The 25,860-nt window shown below is 32.7% G+C and overlaps 1 protein-coding gene across 2 annotated transcripts in view; it reads right to left on the reverse strand.

The window, feature by feature from the left end:
- LOC123718602 (frequenin-1) overlaps nt 1-25,860 on the reverse strand; it is a 100,310-nt gene that overhangs the window by 46,648 nt on the left and 27,802 nt on the right. Inside the window, exons 2-3 of one of the 2 annotated variants that reach the window (XM_045675251.1) lie at nt 15,453-15,534; nt 12,667-12,824 (exon numbers count right to left, since the gene is read on the reverse strand). In XM_045675251.1, coding sequence (XP_045531207.1) covers nt 12,667-12,730 — 64 coding nt within the window. In that variant the 5' untranslated portion in view covers nt 12,731-12,824; nt 15,453-15,534. The remainder of the gene's footprint in view (nt 1-12,666; nt 12,825-15,452; nt 15,535-25,860) is intronic. The other variant, XM_045675253.1, reaches the window with a different exon arrangement.

Consider the following 25,860-nt stretch of genomic DNA (forward strand, 5'->3'; position numbering starts at 1 on the left):
GGTGACTTTTTGTTTTGAGTTAAGTTTTTTTACTAAACAAGTGTAGTATTTAATAGCACAGAGCAATAAGAAAAGTCATAATTATTAGAGTACACATTTTACACATTACCAACTTAAATACAATTTATTGCGTTCGATTTTGACTTAAACGGACGTAATATGGCGTCTCACGACGCTTGACAACGCGTAGTTGACTAGAAATATTGTTTAATAATCAAGATCAAACTGAATGCTCCATTTCATCTTTTGGTTGACATTCTCACGACAAAGCTATGCTATAAAACAGGTGAACCGTAGTGACAGTTTATAATTTCGAACTTCATAAATGATTGTAGTGTTTTCTTTTATATAATATCATATGGAAGTATGTTCAAAGTTAATTTACCATAAAATTAAACAGCCATAAATAAATTACACCATATTATACTTAATACTAATATTTGTTTTTGGCATTAGTGAAGTGTTTTATGGAATGAAATGTATTAAAATTCGTCAAATAATTCAGACTTCTGTATTTGCCTAAAACGATAAAAAACATTAGCAGCCATTTTAAGCTTTTTGATCTGAAAACTACTGTAGTAATTTGTCGTAAGGAGTTGCGGCATGTTGTAAGCTTTTAAATTTAGTGGGGAGTTATCGTATATTTTATTATTATTGATTTGTAGCCCGTGGAAGACTAGTACAGTCCCGAATCTTGAGGCGTGAGTTCGAACCCAGGCTGAGAACTTATGTATCGTGTATGCGCAATTAGTAAATCGACGATGAATCAACAGCAGATTATCTGAAGGCCTATAAATGTGTAACGAGTGTCATCTAAATTTCTAGATGCATGTATACATACATATTTATACAAATAAGATTTGGCTTTCTCATTATATAACTAAATATGGGATCATGTGATAAGAATTGGAATATACTAATAGGCATTTGTTTGTAATTAAACACCTAAGCGGACCTTGTGATGAGTATTCGAGAATGTTTAAGATTTTTAATTAGATGATTTTATGTTTAAGGCATGTCAGCTAGTTTAGGCTGCTAGTTTACGCATATAACAAATATGCGTAAAATGTGTTTTAATAATTGAAGCTGATAGGAGATTAAAGTCTCCTCGAGATAATAATTTTAATTAAGAATAATTATCTAATCAAAAATATTATATAAACAGACGAATATTGGTTCCTGTTTGCATCTTCCCTCTATGACTACTGCGTAGTTGTTTTAATAATATTATTAATCAAGCTTTAAATTCAGGATATCTATACTAACAGGAAGTTTTTGAGGCAGGTGGTAATGCCGATAAGCTCTCCCTACTCTATTAAGAATTTTACAGGCAATTTACAAAACACAGTTATGAAATCTACATATATAAACTCCTAATAATTAAATAAATTATCATTTTACTCAAAACAAGTCTAGAAAGCTAAATTTACTCCTATGCAAATAAATTAAAAAGCAATTTGAGTAAAATATTTAGGAAGTAAATAACCTAATGACTTATGGCTTATTATTATAGGGTCATGTTACTGATGTCAAAACTATTTCCGTCCTAGCTATTCGTGCAATCAATAATATAAAATGTAGGTAATGTCTGAGAGACCTTTCCTTAGAAATATATTTTTGAAAATATTATAAACATATGTATACAAAAATAGTAATAAGTTTACTAGAACAAAACATACGCATAATATTAGTACGTAGGCTGCAATTTCTGCGTACTAGTCTACGTAATTCTTTTTGAGAAAAGGAATACTTTGCTTTAATAAAATCTCAGAGGCTCTTTTATCTCTTCCTTTAAAACTTAAGAAACGTATTGAAGAAAAGCTGTGTATAAAGGCTTACTATAATGTTAACGATTATCTGGTTGATAATAGGGACTAGTGCTAGACAGGCTACTTCTAATTAATTTGTGATATTTGTTTTAAAATAAGTGTTGTTTGCCATTTTATAAGATGTTTTGCTATTTTAAAACAGTACCGAGAGATTTTTTTCGCAGGCTTTTTTCTCTCGACCCACACCCTTTTTCTTCTTTGCCGATAAGTACGGAAGTTTGCGATACAAATTTGGAATAAGTGATACCTGTATCTTATATTCCATAAATGTATTATGGAGTATAAGATACAGTCATATTTAAAAGTGAATTTAATTTAATATTGATTATCGATATGGAATGGTCTCCGTTTAATTGTTGAAGCTTCTGCAAATGCATGATGCCTTAGTAATATATATCACAAGTAGTTTACTGCATATATTCTATACAAATTATGCATTATCCATCTGGTTCTTGGTTCATACATAATAAGTGTCGTTTTTTTTATTACGTTAGCCATTAGTTTTAAAATTATTTTGTTATGCGAGAACTAATCCGTTTAACATCTGTGTAAACAAAAACATGTTCGTAAGTCTACAAGCTAAGAATCAGTTAGCTATACCTGTTTGTTCCTTCCAAAAGTTTACGAGTGCCTTTTATGCCAACTCAGCATAAAAGATAGCAAGTACTGTTTGCTACTTCGTCAGTGTTCTTTTTGTTTTGATTGGACTTCTGATATTTGTAATTGATTTTATTAGTAGTGTGAGATGAATTAATAAAACTATGGTTTTGGTTACTTGGCAAAAATCAAATACCGTATTGTGTGTCGCTCCTAATTATAATATTAATGCAACCTATGGGATGCTTTTCAAACAAATTATACCCACTTTTATAAGTATATATTATGAAGTACAAAACCGTCTCTATAATCTCTAGAATTGTCCCCATTTTATTTTGCACGACATCTTCGAAAAATTCTACCAAATATCCTATACATAGGGTGACTCATCGCCGATTTTAAACTTCAAACACAAATTTCTCGGTAGCCCTCGTTAGAGTAGTAGCGTTCGGTAGACGACGAGTCCGGATTTTTTAATAATTTTAGCGGGCAGCGCGCACCGCGCGTACGCAATAGAGGCGTACTTTTTCGTTGAGTGAAGCACAATGCAAGTTTTGTAATAGCTTTTTAAATTTATCGTTTACGTGACGCCACTAGTATTCAGTTCATTAAGTCGTTCGTAGAAAAGTTCAGAGCGACAAGATGTTTACTGAATCATTCAATTCGCCCGCGAAGTAGATCTGAGCGATCGATTAAAATAATATCAGTAATCTTATTTCTTAATTATAAGTGAATAATACAATTACTGGTACACACGCAGTTAACATTTCCGCCTGCATGGTTGTCGACGTGACAATCACTTCGATGATGTACGTGACAGGAGAGGGAATGGCGTCAAGAAATCGAAAGTTATTCAGTTTGTCTACGGATTTTCCTTGTCTGATTCAAACACATTTGTAATCGGTACGTCGCGTCGTCACATACGTACATATTGGTCTATGTTCACAAAAAATAATAATTAGACCTTAGATGCAGAGACAACTTATATGTGGTCGCTAGAAAAATTATGTTTGCTTTAAAGAAAAAACAATCCTTTGAATTATATTAATAATCGTGTCCATTTTTTATTTATTCGACGCTTTATTCTACTACTTCTAGGAACTACTGGTACGAACAAAAAATATATTTTAATAGTCCCTATATTACGGTTGATTAATACAGGTACATATATATACACACCTTTGTGTGGAGAAAATAATTAAAAGTTAGTATAATAATATTTACTAAAGGTTAACAACTTGAATTGCCGATCTTGCGCGAGTCTTAAAAAGTTCGTCGGCGAATGTGATGCCGATCCGTAAGCGACTTTCAGTATTTTTACAGCCTGCAAAAACTTTCATGTCGTTTCGAGGGACTCTTTCATTCGTCACACTCTCCAGCTCATGCGAAGCATGAGATCGTAACAACACATCTCAAAAGCTCCGAGACGTCTTTTTGTGTCTTCTTTAATAGTCCATGCTTCACAGCCATATAATGCTACTGGCACAATGTAACAACGTCGGATGAGTATCAATATGAAAGATGTTGATACTCATGTGGCGACAACATAGTTTGTTAGATTCGAGATTATAATAATTTCTTGATGGGAATCCCATATTTCATTTGCCCATGCCCTTGAGTACTCCATACCATTCGTAAATTAATACTATAATGGTGACCTCGTGAAATTTATTCTGTTATATTAATTTTAAAAGCCATTTCCTTTTAAGATGTCAAAATATATTATTAAAAATATACTGACGTTGTTTTTGCCAAGAAGAAAGTGGATATCCGGTATCCTTATTCCACCGTCTTGTTCTACGATTGGCAAAGTTCCAATAAAATTAAGTATTAAACTCATACTTTAAATTAAAGCCAGTTCTATGTCACGTGGGTCTTAATGAACATTTACAGACTTGTCAAATATCCCTTGGTTCCTGTTTTATAGCTTTTTTTTTCATTATTCATGTAGGTTTAAGTATTTAGGCAGTATTATTCTTCCATTTGAGAAGATTTGATAAATTAAGAATATTAAATCATTATCCAACAAGCGTGCCAAGTGAACTGACGCATATCTTATATTTTCGTTAACAACGTTGTGTTTGTAATTGTTTCGCCCGGCATCGAATCCTTTAGATTTAACATGGAATACTCATACGATTCACTTTATCACTTATGTTCTTTCGATTTAAGGCAAATATTAATTAATCTACAATGAATTGTATTGAACTGAACTAGATTGCCACGCTACCTTACCATTACATTTTACAGGTATTTTTTTAATGTAATAGCAGGCAAACGGGCAAGACGCTCCCCTGATGTGAAGCGATACCGCCACCCATGGACACTCACATTGCCAGAAGGCTCGCAAGTGCGTTGCTGGCCTTTCAAGAATTGGTACGCTCTTTTCTTGAAGGACCCTAAGTCGAATTGGTTCGGAAATACTTCAGTGGGCAGCTGGTTCCACATAGTGGTAGTGCGCGGCAAAAACTGCCTTAGAAAACGCTCAGTTGTGGAACGACGGACGTCGAGGTGATACGGATGGTATTTTGTATTTTGCCTTGTATGTATTAGACCTAACAACTCTTCTGAACACTCCCCATGGCAAATGCGGTAGAAGATGCAGAGAGACCCAACATCTCTACGCAACGCCAAGGGATCAAGCCGCACGGAAAGTGATTGGTCGTCGACGATTCGAATCGCTCTTCGTTGAAGACGGTCAAGTGGAAGGAGCTGGTACTGGGGAGCTCCCGCCCAGAGGGAGAAGAGTATTCCATGTGGGGCCGAATTTGCGCTTTATAGAGTTTCAAGCGGTGGCCCGGAGTGAAGTAACGTCTCGCCTTTTTGGAGGCTAATTTAGCCTTCCCTTCCAAATGACTGCGAAACTGGACGTTATTCGATATGTCAACGCCCTATATTCCGATGTTAGCTGAGGCTTTAAGGAGAGGTAATGGTAATAGAGATGGTAGATAAGTGAGTAAGAATAATAATAATAATTGATTGCCAGAATATGGTACAAAAAGGTGGTACAATAGTAAGTTCGCATATTCTGCCACATACAAGGGCGCGCAGATTTTGCCTTTAAAGGAGTTATACATTTTACATTATTAAAAGTGTAGGCAGATCGCCCGGCCTTATCGCTACTAAGAGATTTTCTCCAGGAAACCCTAATATGGAAAAATAAAAAAAGTAATACCTACTAACGGTAAAGTACAAGAGGTTTAATTGTATTCCTTAGATTAAGACCGAACTTCGCAATAAATTTATTCAAGTAAATTTTCAATTTTCTCCCCCGTTGCCCTTTCCCTTTTAAAAAACAAATTATAAAAGATAACACACAAAAAGTTAACTTAGTGATTCCTACATGTACAACTTTTTATATTAACTTAGACTATCGATTTATTTCAGCAGGTTTAATATAAGCTTTAGTTAGTATTGAGAATAAACGTAGACTATTTCTCTTTTTAAATCCTTTACACATTTTTATTATGTACAATGTCAAATTATATGATATAAAAACTTTTTTTACTGTTATTGCTATAACAAACAAGGTCGTTATTTATGAGACTATGAATTCTCTGTTCGCGTGTGAGGGTTTTGATAGATGCCTGGTAATAGCTAAAATAGAAAACTTCAAGTTCCAAATTTAAAAATTTGAAGCAATATTTTTAAATGTTATTTATGTAGTAGCCGAGTTCAGTCTGATTTGCAAGCCGTGCGATCAAACCGTGCAGCAACGAATTTGCTTTCTATACCCAATTAACACTTCAATTGGGGTAGCCACTAAAAGGCAAAACTAGCCTAAATTCATTAGCTCGTAATGGCAGCTCCATAGAGTGTATGTTTTAAGCAATTTGTTGGCTTTTACTGTACTGTTCTATAAACTGAATTGTTTCCCCCTACAACAGAGTATAGAAGCCTGGATCCACAAGCCTTCTGACACTAAAGACCGTTAAGTTTTCCTTCCTAAATAAAGATGAGATTAATATTCGACATAAATCTGTTAAGCGATGTCAATAGGAAATTATAATAATAAAGCCCGTTTATTTCCAACCTTTACAAATATTAATCAAAATAATATACAGTTTATTTGATATATATATATATTTTTTCTCGTTACTGGATATCCTAACTTCCTTCAGTACCATTGATTGGAACCCCTTACGGGTAAAAGCTTGGAGGCTTTACTCCAAATATGGAGGAGGAATATCCATGGCATCTTTCTCCATTCCTTTCCTGCTCACGCTACTATATCTTCTATGCACCTTTTTAAGGGTTCCTCCTTCTTCCCCATTGTTAGTTCCATATAGTATTTAAAGTCCACCTTTTATCTATATCTGTGCTTCTCGTTTTATTCCCAGCTCATTGCAGCTTCTGTTATAGGGCATAATCCCTAAAATTTTCGTATTAAGCCTTATTTTTCCGCTTTTCACTTTATAAATATTCTTGTAATTTTTATTACGCTTCTTTCACGCGTATGTGAATGTAGGTGAGATACAAGGCTAGAAGTTTGCCCAAGATAATTTTTTTAGGTGAATTGCTCTTTTAAGATTTCCATCAGGGATCAAAACGTTTTCCAGCTCAGCTAAATACGTCACTATACCTCAAGTTCTGTATTTTTATCTTCGAATGATAATTGTTTACCTAGTAGATATATGTAATTTTTTTATATTATCAACTTGGCAACCAAGTGCATTTAATTAATAATAAATTACATAGTAATTCCAGTCAATTATTGAGTTAAAGTGAAATCAGATACCAGAGTATCAGAGATCAGTTATAATACGCTGTGCTGATGTTACGTTAACTCAAGTCTTCACTTATTTGGCATAACTATAGTTCCATAATCTTTAAAAAAAACTCAATATATACTCAAAACATTAAAACCGTATTTCAATGTCAAAAAAGAATACCTCCGAAAATATAGAACCTTGGTTTTAAACAGTCTTCTTCGAATAGCTCGCTCAAAAACCTTTTCGCGCTGAGTTATGCAATGCACTTTGAATTCACGATGAAAATAAAAGACGTAGTAGCCACATCATTTATCATCTAATGTAACCTTAACGAAAAGTAATTTTTATTTATGAGTTTCACAAACATGAAATTGCTTTCGTTAATAACATTGATGTCCACAACTTTGCCTAAAACATTTAAAAGTTCATAAAAACTTTGTCAATTAAACAATTTAATATTTTAACGATTGATTTTGTTACATAATTACATATATCTATTTTTTACATTCACTGAATGAAATCCCAAAATATTTTTTTGTCTATTCACTGTTACTAGATTTTCTAGCATATCGCCAGCTTGATTATAATTTATTTCGACGGACATACAAAATATGAACTCTTTACTTATTGGTATACGTACAATATGAAATATATCGCACTTATGATATATTATATGTGGACGATATTTGTTTAATGTATCTTTTTTAGCTTATAGATAGCAGCTATAAACAGACAGTGCAATGTAAAATAGGAAACTGTATGATAATCAAGATTGATAATACAAATTGTTTCTGAAATTTAGGATTATTACAAAGTGGAAGGGTCCTGCCTTCTTAACTTGCCAGTCAGCTAATCACTAAGCATTACGCTATGAGGTGTAAAATAATTTAATCCGAATAGCCTAAACAAATTTACATTTATAGGTATTCCCTTGGATAATAAAATCGCCCATATAACGTTCATTTAGTAGATATTTCACGATAAATAATATAGATATTTGTCTGTCTTGAAAGTCGGCTTTTAACGATACGGGCGCCAATTTTAATATGATAATTATTTATGTGTATGTTACAACTAAACAAAGTGGAAAATTTAAATAATTCTGCAGACCAGTTCCCTAATTAATATAAAAATATATTTATTTATTTATTAACACTTCGTTACATTACAATATAAAAAAAATAACATAATTAAATCAAAAGGAACTGGCGGAATCAACTGGCGGCCTTATCTCTTCCAGGCAACCAATATAAATATATATTTATATAAGCATTTTAAATTAAATTTCGGGAATTTCAACATGTTTATTTCTATGTTTGATTTTTATAATTCGTTTTTACAATAAGTCCTAACGTGTATCATGAATTTTATAAAAAAATATAAACGGAACGGGAGTGTACAACGTTAAGTGTACACACGTTAAGTGTAACATATATTCCTTTGTGTAGAAAAATGGCAACCTCGCTCCTTCAGAACAATATCGAAAGAGACCTGGAGATGAAAATGGGAGTCGGCCCACCATAAAGTCTTTAAAGACTTTTGTACTGACGACGGAATACGATTTTCTTCAACATTTCTTCATACGATAATTTCGACTATCCTTTTACATACTAAAATGTAGGTACTTGAATTACAATAAACATTTGATATACCATATTGTTCGTATTAATGCTTCTGGTGCTTAAACATCAAAACGCAAAGCGCGGATTACAGTTGTCTGAAATTAATCACGTAGTGGATATAAATTGTTTGTGTTTCGCTTTTTGTATCAGTTGGTGGAAGATAAAAGTAAAATATTATTTGCTTAGAAATGTTATGTTAGCACACTATTCTAGTCCATTGATATGATGCATGGTGTGTTAGTTTCGGATACTTTTACACAGGGTTTCCCAGTTTAAGTGACCGCTGCAAACTTAAACGCGAATCAAGTATCGAATGTATTGAATGCTTTATTGTATATTTTATGTTTGGCAATGAAATATTTTATTCTTATACAGTTGATTGTGTGTTCCAGGACCTCGAGTTATGTGTCTGAAATTATTCGAAAATAGCAAGAGATAGATTTCGACTGTAAACGATACTGAGGCTGAGGTCCATACGGGGCTGTACAGCCGTTGATGATGATTATTATAATGGTGTACATTAGTTTTACGTTAAGTTGATAAAAAAAATACAGTTTGTTTAATGTTTTTTAGAAGTACTACTTTTCAAGTGATCATTGCATGAGTTAAGCACTAAAATTCACCTAACCTTGACCTACCAACCTTAAGAAATACATTACAAGAATTTTTAAACACAAGAATGCAAAGCCGTATTTTTATTAAAATATTTTAAAGTAAAATCTCTCGTCAAACTCACCGGCTTACATGCTTTTTAATCCTCCATATTATGAAGTAAAACTTTGTTTAATATGCTTCTACGTTTATTACCATATCGGCAGTATCATATATGTCAACTAACATGCCAGTTTTGTCAACAGTTGAAGAACATGGAAACAAATTGGAAACGTCAGGCAACTCATAGAAAACAACGAGCATTCAAGATCCCATGATTGTGTGTTTTCTTGATTTTTCCAAGGCATTCGACTGCGTAAGGTATAGCTGCGTAGGTATATATGGAAAATCTTTAGAGAGATGGGCGTTATAAAGCACTTAGTGGAAATGATTGTCAGCCTATACGAGAAGGGAGTGTCAATGGTCAGGGAGTCCCAGGCTTTACAAACCACCAAGAGCGGTTGGGCATGCTTTTGCTTAATATCTATGGCGAATATATTATTGGGGTAGGGCTGAAAGAATGGAATGCAGGTATATTGATTGGAGGCAACAAAGTCGTCAAACTCTAATACGCAGATGACACGACTTTATTTGCCTCCGCGGAACGTTAAAATCTTGCTCAACTCACAAAATGTGGATCCAGCTGGACTATTCACACGATCAGGAAAACTGGCAGACCTTGAAGTTGTCCAAAACAATAAGGGAAGATGTGATGGGGAAAGGTTAGCACAGATGGCTTCAGCAGCAATGAGCAAATTGACTTAAAAAATGTAAAACAGAAACGTATCGAATACTATCAAGAGCAAGGTCGTTAAAATTTAAGGATTTCTCTTTTTTGGCAGAGTCGTGATACGATCTCGACAAACTGGTAATCGTCAGGAGGAGTGATGGCAGGAAAAGTTGGGGTACCCGTTGGACTGACCAAGTTAAGACTTAGATTACGGGTCTCAACATCCGTTATTATTAGACAAGCGGAGGAGAGAGCAGTGTGGACGCAGCAAATCGAGGTATCGGTTAGTGTTTTTCATGACAAACACGATCTTCAGAAATGAAGATATAGACAAAATACATCTTCCTAATTGGTAACGACCGTAGTCCACGAGGCGCCATAGCAAAAAGTTTCTTGTCTAATTCAGCTAAAGTTTTGTCAGCCTCGGGAGTCGGGAATACGAAATTAACTCATATTTAAAGCATTTACTGCGCAATAAATTGTCATTAGCCAAGCTAATAACCATTGTCATCAGACTTTATGGAGTTTGATACTTATCGTGCAAGATCGTTCTTGATTTAATTGTATGATATCAGCGGAGGATATCGAATTGAACATTTCATAATCATACGTTACAGTATAATATTGTGTATTCTTTGTCAACACATACTGTAAATAAAGCGTCGGGTAAGTATTGAGGGAGCATGCTGGTAAATATTACATAGTGAACTGAACAAAGAATTACGGTAATAATAATTGAATAGACGGATTACAGATATCGAAATAATATCAATCTCACAGATCCATATGAGCTTCCATACATTTCTGCTCGTTCAAAACTCTTGAAAAAATTATAAATAGAATTAAAAATATATTAAAATTTGTCCGTTTACAAAAGCGTTTTTTTATAAAGAACGAGCAGGAGTTAATATAATGCACAAGTTATGCGTAGGGACTGAATTACTTACCACCATTCAGGCACCTACTTCAAAATTTTAGGCTACAATTGAAATGTTTTTTAGAAAAATCGGATATAACGAGTTGTTAATCTTTGGCCTCGTAAAAAACCTAGGACCTTATGATCTGCAATCGAATGTACTAGCTACCGTTGAGGCAACTGGTATAGTTACTATGCGAATAATATTCAAACTATGTATTCTTCTACGGTATGATTCCCAATGGACAGATTTGTTGCTTTTGACTCTGATTTTTGGATTTTGTTGCTAAGAGTGCAAAGTAGCTTATTCATATAATTGTACCTCCAAAAACGAACATTGACACGGCAAAATTTATTGGTGTCAAAACGAGCTTATTGAAGGTGTGTCGCTGGTAATGTACTAAAACACGCAAGCTATTCATGAATCTAGCTATCACGATATTACTTCCACAAACACTATATTATCCTTATCTCAAATTAAAACTAAAAAGGTCAGGGCTTCATTAAACTCCGGACACGGTGTTAGAACTACTCTTTCTTTTTTAATTTATAAAATAATGTTCCTTAATTGATATGATTCGAAGTCTTGCTGATACTTGAGTCGAGTGAAAATAACAACGCATTGTATTAAAGATCTAAGCCAGAAGGCAAGATGAGACTGCTTTGTGTTCAAAGATTTGCATATGTAGCAAAAGAATTTCGCATTGTTTATTTAATTTGTTTTTGAATACGCTATCATATATAAATTAAAATCATACCTTTGTGAACTGAATGAAACTTTTCAATATATATTTCATATGAAGTTAAGCCTTTTAAATTATAATAGTCTTCTACTGCATTATATTTAAAATACTACTGCATAATATTAATATTTTTAAATGATGTATTCATTTATTAAAAGAAAATTACTGCCAACGTAACGTAACAAGTTACAATTATAACAATTTCAACTTTTAGTTTTTTAGTTTATAGTTAGTTCTTTATTTATTTTTTAAAAGGACTTAAAGTAATAAGGACCAAGGATTAATCGTTATTTCAGTAATTTGTGTATTAGTGGATAATGTTTAGAGATATGTTGTACTTGTAGTACTTGAAATTCATGTAAGTAATGTTAACTTATGGTTTTTGTAGTTTCAAAAAAGTATTAGTTTGACCTGTATTGTTTGAAATTGAAATTTGAACATTTTCCACAATTTTTTGGAAACCTTGGACATATGACTTATATTGTAAAATAAGGAATCGGCAATTTAGGAATAAAATAAATTTTCATTAAAATTAGTCGAGTAGTTTAAGATATAGCAACTACGACTACGTTAATTAACATGAAATAAATTTTAATAGTTTGGTCTCTTAGCAATGTACCAGCTGGCAGAATGTCCTTGTTGTATTGTATTATTCGTTGAACGAAAATATCACCAGCTCCGGAATCACCTGTACTGTCGACCAGACACAACCTTTATGTAAGGCAGGAATAACAGATATTACATTCAAGAATGGCTGTCAAAATAATCCCAATAAATATGATAATTAGCGTGGACTTGTGTGGGTTATACGTATTTATCAAATTTAAAATAATACTATTCAATAATTAATTGCTATAAGTACTTACAGTATGTGGCGTTAGTGAGTCTGTCGATGGTATCTTGCTTCAATTTTGAATTTTTCTTGCCCATTTTTCGGTTTTGTTGATTTCTCGCTTGGTTAGATGCGGTAATAAGTCACAGAGATGTAACGTGTTACATATTACACCACCCTTGTCCTGTTCACCTGCAAAAATGTATTAGATTAGTTCTTTAAACACATTTTTAATACAGATTTTTTTTAATTTTTCACCTGCAGCATAAACAAATAGATGCGATTATTATTGAAATATTTTAATTGTAATTTTTAATTGTTTTGGACGTAAATATTCCGATATATTGCTATATACGCCCGTATTATATATTAGCTTGTCGTACTGATTTAAGTAATATTAACGGTATTGTTTATGTCCTATACAATCCCATATGACTTTAATAATTAGTTATTAAAGGTATATAATCATTCCATTTTATTTCATAAATTTTGTTTTAAAAAATCGTATACATTTAATAAAATTAAACACAGAACAAAAAACGAGGTAGACAAAGATTACTTCTAATCGCTCGTAAACGTTAATTATAAAGTGAATAGCTAAAATTATTGCTTAACTAAGCAGTTAATTTTAATAATTTAGTAGTAGTCTCTCGACAGCGTCTTAAGATAGGATGGGATGTTTGAATTATTATTCCTGTGGCAATAAAATTCGCCTTTCGACAACCGCCCATCGTTTCCTAAATACTTAAGTGGAAAGACCGAGTATAAATATATGTTGTGACATAAAAAGTTATAGCTTTTTCCTTATACGAACTTATTCATACAATGTTAGTGTATGCCACAGGGTCCACAATCCCCTATATCGTCTACGTTATAGCTGTTTTTCCATTCTCGAATATGAGCGTGGGCTACTGCGCTTGGCAATAAATTACGAATACTTGTTTGTGTATAGTAAAACGGATCCTGAGACGTGACTCTCATTTAATACAATTCTTAAAGTAATCAATATTCAGTAGATTTAATTATTGAAGTCACACACAGTCGTTGATTTTTTTTTATTTCTAACTGTAAATTAATAACATTTATCTGTACAGCGGTGCAATAGCCTTGGAATATGGGTATTAAATACCATAGTGACTTTATGTCTCATAGCGACAATCACTATAATGAAAAAATAATAATATGACTCTTATGCTTACAAATTTAATCCTGAATATGCCTTGTTAATTGTGCACCCGCGTTCAAAACAACTAAGATTTATACTCTTGGATAATATAACGTTCATGCCACTTCCACTAGCTGTAATGTATCTAGTTATATAAATGTATGCGATATTTGAACAAGTTTTAATTTTTTATGCTTAACTTTACTATTTAACATTTGTCTCGTATCGTAGATTCAATAGATTCGTAGACCTTATCAAATTGTCAAGAAAATAAAATAAAACTAAAATTATATAAACAAAAGAAGCCCCTATTCCGTGTTTAATTAAGCTAACTGGCAGAGTGGCGTGTCGAAATAATTATATTTCTCGTTTCACGAAAATATCTGCTGATACATCGTTCGCAATGTCGACAAAAACAAGCAATTTTGGGAAACGCTTATAAATCAAAACTTATGATTCTGATATTATTGAAGGTTTGTACTTCATTGTTCATATTGAAATAATACAGTTAAATCTTAATATTTCCGTTTAAAGTTAGTTTAAATAGTACACGGTTTGTTTATTATTATTCTAATATCTCTCCATTATTTTGCAAAGCTGTTAAAGACAGACGCCATGCTTGTTCCCGTTCACCCCAACACAACGAACGCGACATCTTCATTTCAAATTGGTTCAATATTTGATACTTAAATTTGAGGAGGCCGTAAATATTTACTATATTCCTGCCCTAACATAAAATTGTAATGTTTCCATATGGTCGACGTATGTATTTCCTGAAAAATGTTTTTATTTTACGCCTGGTATAATGAAAATTAAACCAGATTTAGTTTAACATAAATGAATTACGTTACATGTGCATTAAACCGTGGCATCGTTTTTCCTATTCAGATGAGGATTTAAAGGCGAAATCATAGTAAATTTCGTTTGTTTGTCAAATGGGTCAGAGGGATGCTTTCAATAACGTAATGTTCACAATATATTACCGTTCCCGCATACAAACGTTTTTAATGCTAATGATATGGAAGTTCAAGTGCAGAAACTGAGTTCACACTAAATATATATACATACATAAGACAGTGCCTGCGTTACGACACTAGGTCCCTAATTCCGATGATTTAGGTAATCGCCACGTTTATAAATATACAGCCTTGGCTCGTTCAAAGAGGGTAAGAACGCACTCTTAAAGAAACGCTGGATAACGTCTCGACAAGTGACGTTATAGTCGTACAACGCATTTTGCTATTCACTTACGTATTAGAAATGTATGATGGTACAAGAACATTGTATGACTAAAGGTTTAAATGTCTGCTTGTTTTTGGAGAATGATAATGTCTACGTAGACGCTAATTGTTCGGAGACAGGCATCTATATTTGTTAAAGTTTGCAATAACCATTTTTACGACATGTTAACCAACATATTGTTATCAACAAATTCCTCCTAGAATATAAGACTAGCTTATACATTGTAGATTAATACTTGCGAACTAAGTAACAATGAAGAACTAAATCAATAATTCTTAACAACTTTTCTAGTCACTGATGTATTTTATTCTTATCCCTACTTTATTAAGCAGCTTATTTCTTTATCGTGTAACTCACGTAAACAAAATTTATTGTCATCCAATTATACAAACTAATGTATAAAGTGAGGTTACCTTTTCTATCTTCCAGGATAAGGATCACGTACATAGTCCATCACAAACAGACACAACTTTTCAAAGGATTTTCCTTTTAAATCTGAAACGACGAAATCCACTCGTTACTACCACACAATTCAGTATAGAGCCTTCGCAATGCAATGAATACTTACGTGCGATAACATCACACCTTGTAGTTTCGAAGCCCTTTCAGATTTAAGACTAGCTTTGAGGCACCGTGTTAATATGTAACAATGCCATAATGAAGTACGATATAAATGATTATATCGTTAAAAATTCAATTTATACGGCTGGCCATTCCATAATGAGTTCAGATATACTTAGCAATCATGATAATTTCTTTGATCAAGCCAAGATAAAAAAAAGTTCATTTAATAAAAGTTATTTTAGGAGTCTTGATTTGAGGTGTATTTATTCGAAGGTTAGCATTTTCTGTACGAATACGCCCTCGGTTAGCTAGTCACATGTTCTAAAAAAATAGTGTTTTTATTTGTACGAAATCTCGTAGAAAATCAGCATATTTTGAAAATACATTAAATTTTGATATATTAGATGGCCTGAAAAGTTCATAGGCTGACACGTACATGGTGCTACCAGTATTATATTATATGACTTTTAGTTAGCCCTAACCTGCAATAGACGTGTATAAATTCGACGTGTCGTACTCTTCGTTTGTGACATAGCCAAAATATCAGTTGGCCATTAAGGTTACGGGACGTCAATGGGCATTGAAACAATATCAGTTTCAAGCTGGTAGGCAGTGAAACTTAAAAAAAACAGAAAACCGACACATAGCTGTATTTGCCACAAGCCCATAACGAATACAGGGCCTATAAAGCCAAACAATAATAGGTTCAAAAAATATTAATTTTCAATTAAAAAATAACCCAGTTCCACTACCTTCGGAGAAGGACAAAAGCCGGCGCAGTCGCAGAGCATGCGTAATATAACAAACGGCAAAAGTAAAAGTATTTTCTCTAACTTTGATTTTGTTCCCTTTGGAGTAGAGACTCTGGAGCTGTGAGATTCAAGTGGACAGGCGCTAATTAAAGATTGAAGTCAGCGCCTGGTAGATAGTGTGGGTGCCCTCAGATCAGGTGGTAATAAATAGCTTCAGAACAATTTACATGATATATGTTTTTGTTTGCATTCGAGCAATGTTGGTCTAGAGGCTTCAGCGTGAGACTTTTATCCCTGATGTAGGAGGTTCTAATCTTGACTGTGCTCTAATAGATTTCCTTTCTATGCAGTTCACATGAGAAAACCAGCAATAGACCCTAAAAGCCCATGGCGTGTGTTAGTCACAAAAGGCCGAACACCCACTTGTTTATGAAAAAACAAATGATCACGAAACAGATTAAAAACATTGTAAGTGTTCATAAATACTTAAATGATTATCGTTATAAATTTAACCACACGCTTAAAACCCAAGTTAAAAGTAAAAAGGCAAACAGGTAACTTCGCCTGCGTCACTATAATTAATGTACTTTTAAGTAAAAGTACATTATTCGAAATCCCAGAATATGCAGCCGAGGTATGTTTTTAAAAACAAACAAAAATTCAAATACTACATGTATTTTATTTCCAAACCTATATAACCAGCTGCCCACTGAAGTATTTCCGAACCAATTCGACTTAGGGTCCTTCAAGAAAAGAGCGTACAAATTCTTAAAAGGCCGGCAACGCACTCGCGAGCCCTCTGGCATTGAGAGTGTCCATGGGCGGCACTTAACATCGGGTGAGCCTCCTGCCCGTTTGCCCCCTATTTTATAAAAAAAGTATATACCTATATGGGAGAGCAACATACAAAGAACACCATCAATGTTGTGTTTTTCATACCATTCCCATTCATTGCATATAAATTCACACTCATAGTATATAAATTCACATGTGTGACAAAAATAAAGCAAGTACCTGCAAACCGGCACTATTAAATTAGTTAATATAATTTTTAATTTTCCAAAGTTGTATACGAAATTATGTTAAAAGCTTATTCAAATCTGTGAAGTTTTGAGTTAGCTTTCAGTAGCAATATTCGCTTACTAACACTTCCACGTTTAAATGAAATGAAAATTCTTTTTACAAAATTGAATATGAAAAGAGATAAATTGAAAAATGTGTCCTCATTCAACATCAACATAGGCAGTCGTTCAATAAGAGTTCCCAGTATTTTTAGGTTTATACGGTTGCGATCAAACACTAATGGAGTAGCTTTTATATTAAGTTTCACCTAATATTGGGTTTATTTGCACGATTTTTTTTACTGTTTATTCCATACTAATTACACTTTTAACTAAACAAAGTATTATTTAGTCTCTTTCAGACTAACTGTGTTTACTTTGCAATGAAAAGAGAAAGAGGTTTGGTTAAAACGCTCCATTTGAACTGATTTGTTTTAATGTATAAAGATGCTTAACTTTAATGAGGTAAACGTCCTGAATACAAATATCTTGATCTCCCATCATCTCTTAGGATATAATCCTGGCCCCAGTTACTCTCTTGACTCAATAATTTTCTCAATCAATATTTCTTAAATTAATTTCGATTCCAATAATTATGATTTCATTCAACGACGCCAAACGAAAGACGAATTAGAGAATTTTACGTACGTCAATATTGTAATTGGAATCTTTCCTCATAGGCATAGGCAGATTCCTTATAAAATACTTCGCGGCATCGCACACTCAAGCCAACACAACATCACAGAAGCCTAATGCTTTCCCATTTAAAGAAATTATCCAGAAATCTGACCAATACGTGGTTGCGCCACCACTGATATATTTAATTTAACGATTTTTGCGTAATTCGTACAAAAAAATGTTTAGTTCTATTACATATAATTTGGATTAATTTCTATTAAAATTATCATCAACGCCAATATATGTATAAACATAACGCGTATTTAAGGCAAAGCAAGCTTTTATCGTAAAAAGTAAGATATCTTTAAGAGTTTACGACGCATTTGTTAGAGAAAGACGAGATATTCTTTATCACGAATTCCGAACTAATTATCATTTACATTACGCAATCCAAGCCATAAATCTGCACTATAAGTATTCTAGGCCGAGTATTTGTTAAAATTTAGACTTGTATACCATTTTATCTTGGTGAATTTTGCTTCATTTTTATAAATATTTATTGTAATAAAATGCGTTTACTTGATTAAAATCATTCTAAATCATGGTGCCACCATTCAACAGTGAAGCCGAATGAACAATTATCCAGATCGAATCCCACTCTAAGAAGTCATATGCGGAAAGAAACTTACACGTCCAATAGCTTACTATTGGATCTCCCTTAGGAGGAGTACTCAATTTTGAATGCAGTTAAAAAGTTAGATCAATTAACATATAATAAATATATATTACCAACGCCAGCCATGACCGAAGCTATCAGGATCTTATCTGACACCTACAATCGCTCCATGGAGAGACATTTTAGGTCTCAACCGAAGAAATCAAAGCACAGCAGTAGTTTATTACAAATTTTATATTATGACTGAATTGTACAAATACAGTCGCGGACATAATTCAATTCAGCAAACATTATGGCATGGCTGTGCTCGAAAATTGGAATATAAATCCATTTTGATCTATGTTGAGTCCCTATAATAACAGAATTCACTTACCCTAAATCTAAAAGGTATTTTCTCCGTTGTGAGAAATATCTGTTGCCGTGAAAAGAGTCGATGCGTAAATAAACTTTCCAAAGAAATTACAAAGAATTTTAGTCTTTATTCTTGTTGGTATACTGATTAAAATTGGTTAATTCACTAAAACAAGCTCTGCAGGACTCACACCCCGAAGCCCAATTACGAGATGCCATCTGTGACTTCTAAGTGAACTCTTAAACTCTCCGTGACCACTCAGAAAGCTTGCTATATGTTTGTTATGATCTTCTACTATCGATATAATAAAAAGTATATTATCATTAACAATTAAATAATTTGAAAAGAAGCCATATAAAGAATGGGTATACCTAAGCGTTCCAGTAAAATAGAAAATAAAAAACATTTACACCGCGTCCTATTTAGTTACTAAATAGAATTGGCACAAGAAGGCATCAAGACATTCTAGTTATGAAGCCGTATACGTATTGTTATTTCTCTTTGTGAATCAAACAATAGCTGAACGATTGTGAATTAGGTCAGTAAAGACGATTGCATGCGTTAATTAACTTTTATCCATTGCTTTCAACGATTCTAAGGTATGGGTACGTCAGTAGTACGGATTCTGGGTGACGACTCGATACTGAGTGCATTTATCAACGTCAACTTGTGAGTTGGATGCTTATATATTCGCAGGCATTTTTGATTGCGATAACCTGCATTGACTGTATGTGTTTGTTGTTGATAGAAGTTAACTCTAGTAGCCTAAGCATTGTACTGGACAAACAACAGTATAGTACAGTACAGTACCGTTGTACAGTTTCTATTTACATTGTGGTTCTAGGACAAAGCGATCTATCCTATTTGGCAGTACACGTACATATTAATCATGTTAAACAATAGTTCTATCATATACTGAAATTACATTATTAGTGTTCGTATATATAGTTCTGCGGTCTAATCTAGTAACGAACTCGTCTCAATTCAATAATCGTAGTAAGGTAATATGTAGATACGTAGCACGAGGCTTCATTAACCAACTTCGTATTAATTATCGCTAATTAATAATTAAGCTAAGCTGTTAAAGTTTAACAGTGTTATTTGAATTCTTATAAAGTACTGATTTTATTACCAGCTCTTAGTTAAGTGACACCAACTCGGAAAGGAAGTTCTCGTTAACTTACTAAACAATTGATGACTCAGAAGTTTCTTTAAAATAAATTTTATTAATTTCGCTATTTCCCTTTCCAGCTTTTCTCCTCCTAGTAAATTAATACTTACGCTATAGAAAACTTATACATACAGGCATTTAACTAAAAACATATTCACAACAGAACAGATAATAATTATCAATATGAATTTAAAAATTATGAATATGCTTACTTAGACTATAAAACGGATAGTTTAATTGTACACTATACAATTAATCATCTATACAAGCCATTTTCTTTAACTCGAAAACACATTTTCAGGTTTAAATCCATCAACGTTCTTGATAAACTCCACTGAAGACGTATAATTGTAAGACGGAAGAAGAATAATTGTGTTAAACAAGCCTAAAAGTACTAAAATATAATGTGTAAATAAAATGATACCTATTCCCAAATGTTTTCAGCCTTCAACTGATTGAGTCAGTTAAAATTTAATAAAATATTATAGGTTCACATTTGCATGGAGCACTTAGTCAGTGCGTCGAAGGATTGGATTATTTGGTGGATCTCTATCTCAAAGCTAGACATTTACAGTCTTACAAATAAAGATTTACGCACATCGTATAAGCCTGTTTGTTATAAGAAAAATGTTACTAATAAATCCTGAATAGGCAAATCTGATGTATACAGCTGTTCTAACAACTTTTGTTTGTATGAAGACTTGTGAAATGCTTGAACAACGCAGAGGCCTAGTGTATAAGACAAAAATGGCATTATTTGATCTGATTTCGCATTTGACAGTTCAGATCAAATAAAAAATTTCACGCGAATAACACATTCAATATTAATTTAAAGTCTGCAATTATTTTTTTACGTGTAAAAAGGAGGTAACGTAATAAATTAGCGCTTAAATACATTACGTAAAGTTTAACGTATCCTATTAATACACTTTCATGGTACATCTTGTTTTTAGTCTCACGAATGCGGGAAAGTTATTTCTCCCGAATTCCACGCACAATCTGTCGTAGTCGCTTTATACGTTGACGTCACAGAAACAATAAAACCTTTGGATTAACATATAAACGACAGAGTCGGGCGTGAAACCACCCCACGTGCCCCCAGCAAAACGTCACCTACAATGATTTAAACACTTTTTTGGTACAAATTTGTTGTGCTACTTAAAAATTTACTTATAACGTGATAATTCATGTTTAATTTCTTTTAATTTTGTTTTATTCATCTTCAACAACTTCTGATTATGTATGTCTGATATTGCTAGATTGGAGCTAAATTCCGAGTTCGTTTAGATTTAGATTACGATTCGATTTTGTTCTTGTTTTGATGTCGTTGAAAATTCTTACCAACATGAAATGTAAATCAAACTAAGACATCGATAAAGAATAATTACGTCACCAAGCACTCTTAAATAAAGTGTAAATATTTTTATTATAGCTATGGTTATAACCTATTATATACTATCATAATTAATTCTCTTGTCAGATCATATGACTGATCATTAAATATAAATTATTCTCTGTCTCTAGACTTCAAAAGAGATCAATGAGTAGATACTTACTATAAAAGTAATTTATAAACATTATACCAGTCAACCTCGGCACCGAAACTTATCTCATACGATAAAGTGATAAGTTTATATGTAGATTAGTAAAAAAAAGTGCCTTTAGTTAACGTGTGTGCCTTTTACACAGTGAAATGTGTTTAACGCGACTGCCCACGACATCTGTAAAGAAATCGTAACGTCGAGGTTTAGTTCAGCTATACACCTACAATTTACGAAATATGAGAAAAAATATAAAAATGTAGTTCTTACTTAACTCTATTATATCATATCTATACTATAATACAAATTCTTAACTCTAGTTTGAGTATAGAAACGTGATTGGCCTCATATGCCTCTTCCAATCCTTCCACAGTTCCGATCAAAGCATATGTCTTTGCATTTTAGAAAGTACATAATCACTAATTATGTAGACAATAGTAATAAGATTTGGTATGAGAACGCCGAAAAACAAAGGAGGCTTCTATTTTTCCAACCATACTAGTAATGGTGATTTTTTGTTCAAAAATATTCTTTTGGGTTATAAATTTTAATTGGGTCTTGAAAAGATGAAAGTGTCAACTTAACGAGCAAAGCTAAAAATGGATTGCTTATGAAAGCTCGAACCGTCTATAGTTGCATTTTCCACATTTTCTCTAAATGTAAAACGTCAAGGTAATTCATTCATTCAGTTGCTGTTTCAAGCTATTGAATTCAGTTCTCTTCAGTGACATTTCCGCTAGCTGTTAGTTCCGCAAGTATTTTGGTGTTATTCGCAATCTTAAAACTAATTTTAAATGTTTTTTATATAATAATTTAAAAAGCTAAGTGTACATTTAATAGCTACTATTCAAATAATTTATGAACATTCAGTAATTAAATTCATCGTTGTTGTCCTTAATGGTTCCTTCTTCGGGGAAAAATCATATATCTCCCATGTTATGATAAAATATTAATATAACGTTATGCTATGAAAACCTTTCGGTTAAAATAACTACGTCGATTTAGACTATCACGGTGTTACACTTTAAGAACAACCCGATCGAAAATTGTGCAGCAGTACACTTGCTAGTACTCGGTAACTTAGATTCTAATGATTTATTTACTTCTAGTATGAGTGTTGTATATTTTCGACTAGAGCTTAAATATAATGATTCCGCATTTTTTAATATAATGGCAATAGTTTTGACTTTATGCCAGTTTCAAGTAAAACGTTGGGAAACTACACGCGAGAAAAAATAAACAAAGACACCAAAAGAAAACAAAGGGATAAGCATGATTCCGCCTTTATTTAAATTAAAATTTATTATTTAATAAAACCTTTTTTTAAAATTTTTTTTAATAACAAAAACCTTCATTTTGTCGGCATATTACATTTTATAAAAAGTAAATTTCAAATGAGATTGTTAAAATTCAAAGAAGCTTGGTGAGACAATAATCGTAACTTTAATCTCGTGCCATGCCAGTTTGGAATGAAGTACCTTTGTTCTATGTTAATCTTGGATATATTGGGAGTTTTTTTTTGCTATTGAACTTTAATAACTGCTTTTTGAGAAACAAAAAGTAGTCAAAAGGCAGCATTTAAAGTTTTTGACTATGTATTGCACGGCCATACCTTGGTTATAATTTGTATAAGTTGTTTCTTTTCTTTTTATCTGTTTTTTAGTTATGTGTGGCCTTGTTGGTGCGACTCTAAATAAATTAATATGTCCCTTGCAGAAAATATAATAAAAAGTTATAGATATAAAAGTTTCACAAATATCCTTAATAAAAAATATGGCCTATGTAAGAAATGTCATAAGTAAAACAATCATACTCCCACGTTTAACTTGGGGCTTAAACTATTTATACAATGCAAACTCCAAATACTAATGTGATGAAGGCATTGTTCACAGTAAAGCCATAGACGAAACGATATGAATGAAAAGTGTATCGTGAAGCGAGCGTCAAAGAGATAAAGGTCGGTCAATAGCGTTATTGAGTTAGGAAGCAAAACGTGGTGACTATTTAAGGTAGTATTCTATTTTTGCTTCATCATTCATGCTTTGTGCATCAGGCAAGTATCTAAAATAAAACTCGATTTTCTAAAGCGTGGATTTGTTACTCTTATAATATAAAAAACGCCCACGTCAGTACAACCTCCTAATACTTGTAGCTTAGGTTAAAGTCCGGCTCGAAGCTACATTTTGGTGAGTCGTAATAGTATGAAAGTTGTTCGCACAATATTAAAACATATATGTACTCGTTGCTTTTCTATCTATATGCTGAATAAATGATTGTTTGTCTTGATTTATGTCTGTCTGCGTGCGGTGGCTTATCACAGGCTTATCACCCACTTAGGGGACATGGTGACATTGGTTTTCATATTTCTTATATTTATATAGTTCTTATATTACTTTTATCTCTAAAAAAATATTGTTTTGCGGCTCAGTGTGACAATATTTTATCTCACATTCGTGAGAAAATACGGATGTGGCAAACCCAACAAGGGACAGAAAAACCAATAAAATTTAAATTGGTTATCATTTATGGGAATGGAGTTGGAAATTCTATAACGATCAACGTTCGTCGATGATCGTATCAATTCGAGATAGGAATATAGTCAAGTTATAACTTGTAAAATAAAATTAATCACTGTAAAATTTTATAAATACTGCGCGAGTTGGATTGTCCCATCTCAACTTAGGTATTTAGCTGGGTGTGATAAGTTTTAGTATCGAGATTCATGACATATTATAAAGCGCAATATGTGACGCAATAACGAATAACTGGCGCGTGATTGCCACTCTCTACACCGATTAAGCTTATTTATGGATTAAACAAGTATAATAAATTTAGGTGAATCTATAATATACCTATTGCTAATTTTATATGCAGGAGTAACAAGAAAACTATATCAAGAATTCTGTGGAAACCATCTTCTTAGATATGGTAAAATTTCGAATTTGTGCGTAGATTATATGTAACCGACGATTGTGTGAATAAACACAAAAGCACAAAGGTTTTGTTCACAAAAATACGACCATTAGTATGAAAGGAGCTATTTTACTCGAATCATGTTTTATGAAAAAGTGTTGCGTGCTAGCAATTTATTACCGACCACTTTATTTATGTTATTATGGCTTGCTAGGGTCAATTTATACGTATTAAGGTTACACGGATGATTTTAAGTAACGATTAGTGATAATTATTGAAACTTTAGTTAGGTTTTGGTGTACCTGCATAAAAACATAAAAACTATCGGTACTATAAAAAATCAATTAAGTATGGATACTGTTTTTTTCTTTAAAATTACTTCTTATTAACTAGATAAAAGTTTCTTTAAGCAATACAATTTTAAAATTGAAGGCAAAATTAGTAGTGATCCGTTGGTAAAACAAATTCTCAAGGTAATTATCCAGTTTCGTTCTTATATACTATAACTTATTAACTTTCCTATCCTTTTCAGTATATATTTTACTTGACAGCGCTTTTGTTATAGGTAGGGGAAAAAGTTTCTTCGCATTTTGTAAGAAAATTCACAACATTTTTTACTAGAGTGTGTTTACGTTTAACTAAAGTATGTAGGTACTTCTTCAAAAATGGTTCGGTTTCATTACGTCGTTATAAAGAAAAGTTTTGTGGTCAATTCCCAGTTCTTCAGTTACGTTGTAACTACTGATATGGCGATCTTGCTCCACTTTTTCAAAAATGGCATCCATTTTATTCATAATAGGGCGGCCAGAGCGAGAGACGAGAGATGCACCATGATGCATCTCTGCCATCAAAATTTCCGGATTGAAAACGCGCAAACCAATTTTGTCCTACTCTAACAGACACTGCACTAGCTCCATAAAAATCGCAATTTTTCTTCGCGAATTGCTTTGCATTTTTACCTTTTTTGCAGTAAAATTTTAAAATGTATCGAATTTCTTCATTACATTCGCTCATCTTCACAGTACGAAAAATAAATAAAAATCACAAATTTTCGTAATTTGAATTTGGAATTATCTTCTTGAAAATTTAAACTTTTAATGATGCCAAAACTAGCCCGATATAAATAGTATAGTCAAAGAGATTTTATTTCAAGTTCATACATACTATAATACG

The sequence above is a fragment of the Pieris brassicae genome, chromosome Z (genome assembly GCF_905147105.1).
Source record: "Pieris brassicae chromosome Z, ilPieBrab1.1, whole genome shotgun sequence".
In the NCBI taxonomy this organism is placed as follows: Eukaryota; Metazoa; Arthropoda; class Insecta; order Lepidoptera; family Pieridae; genus Pieris; species Pieris brassicae.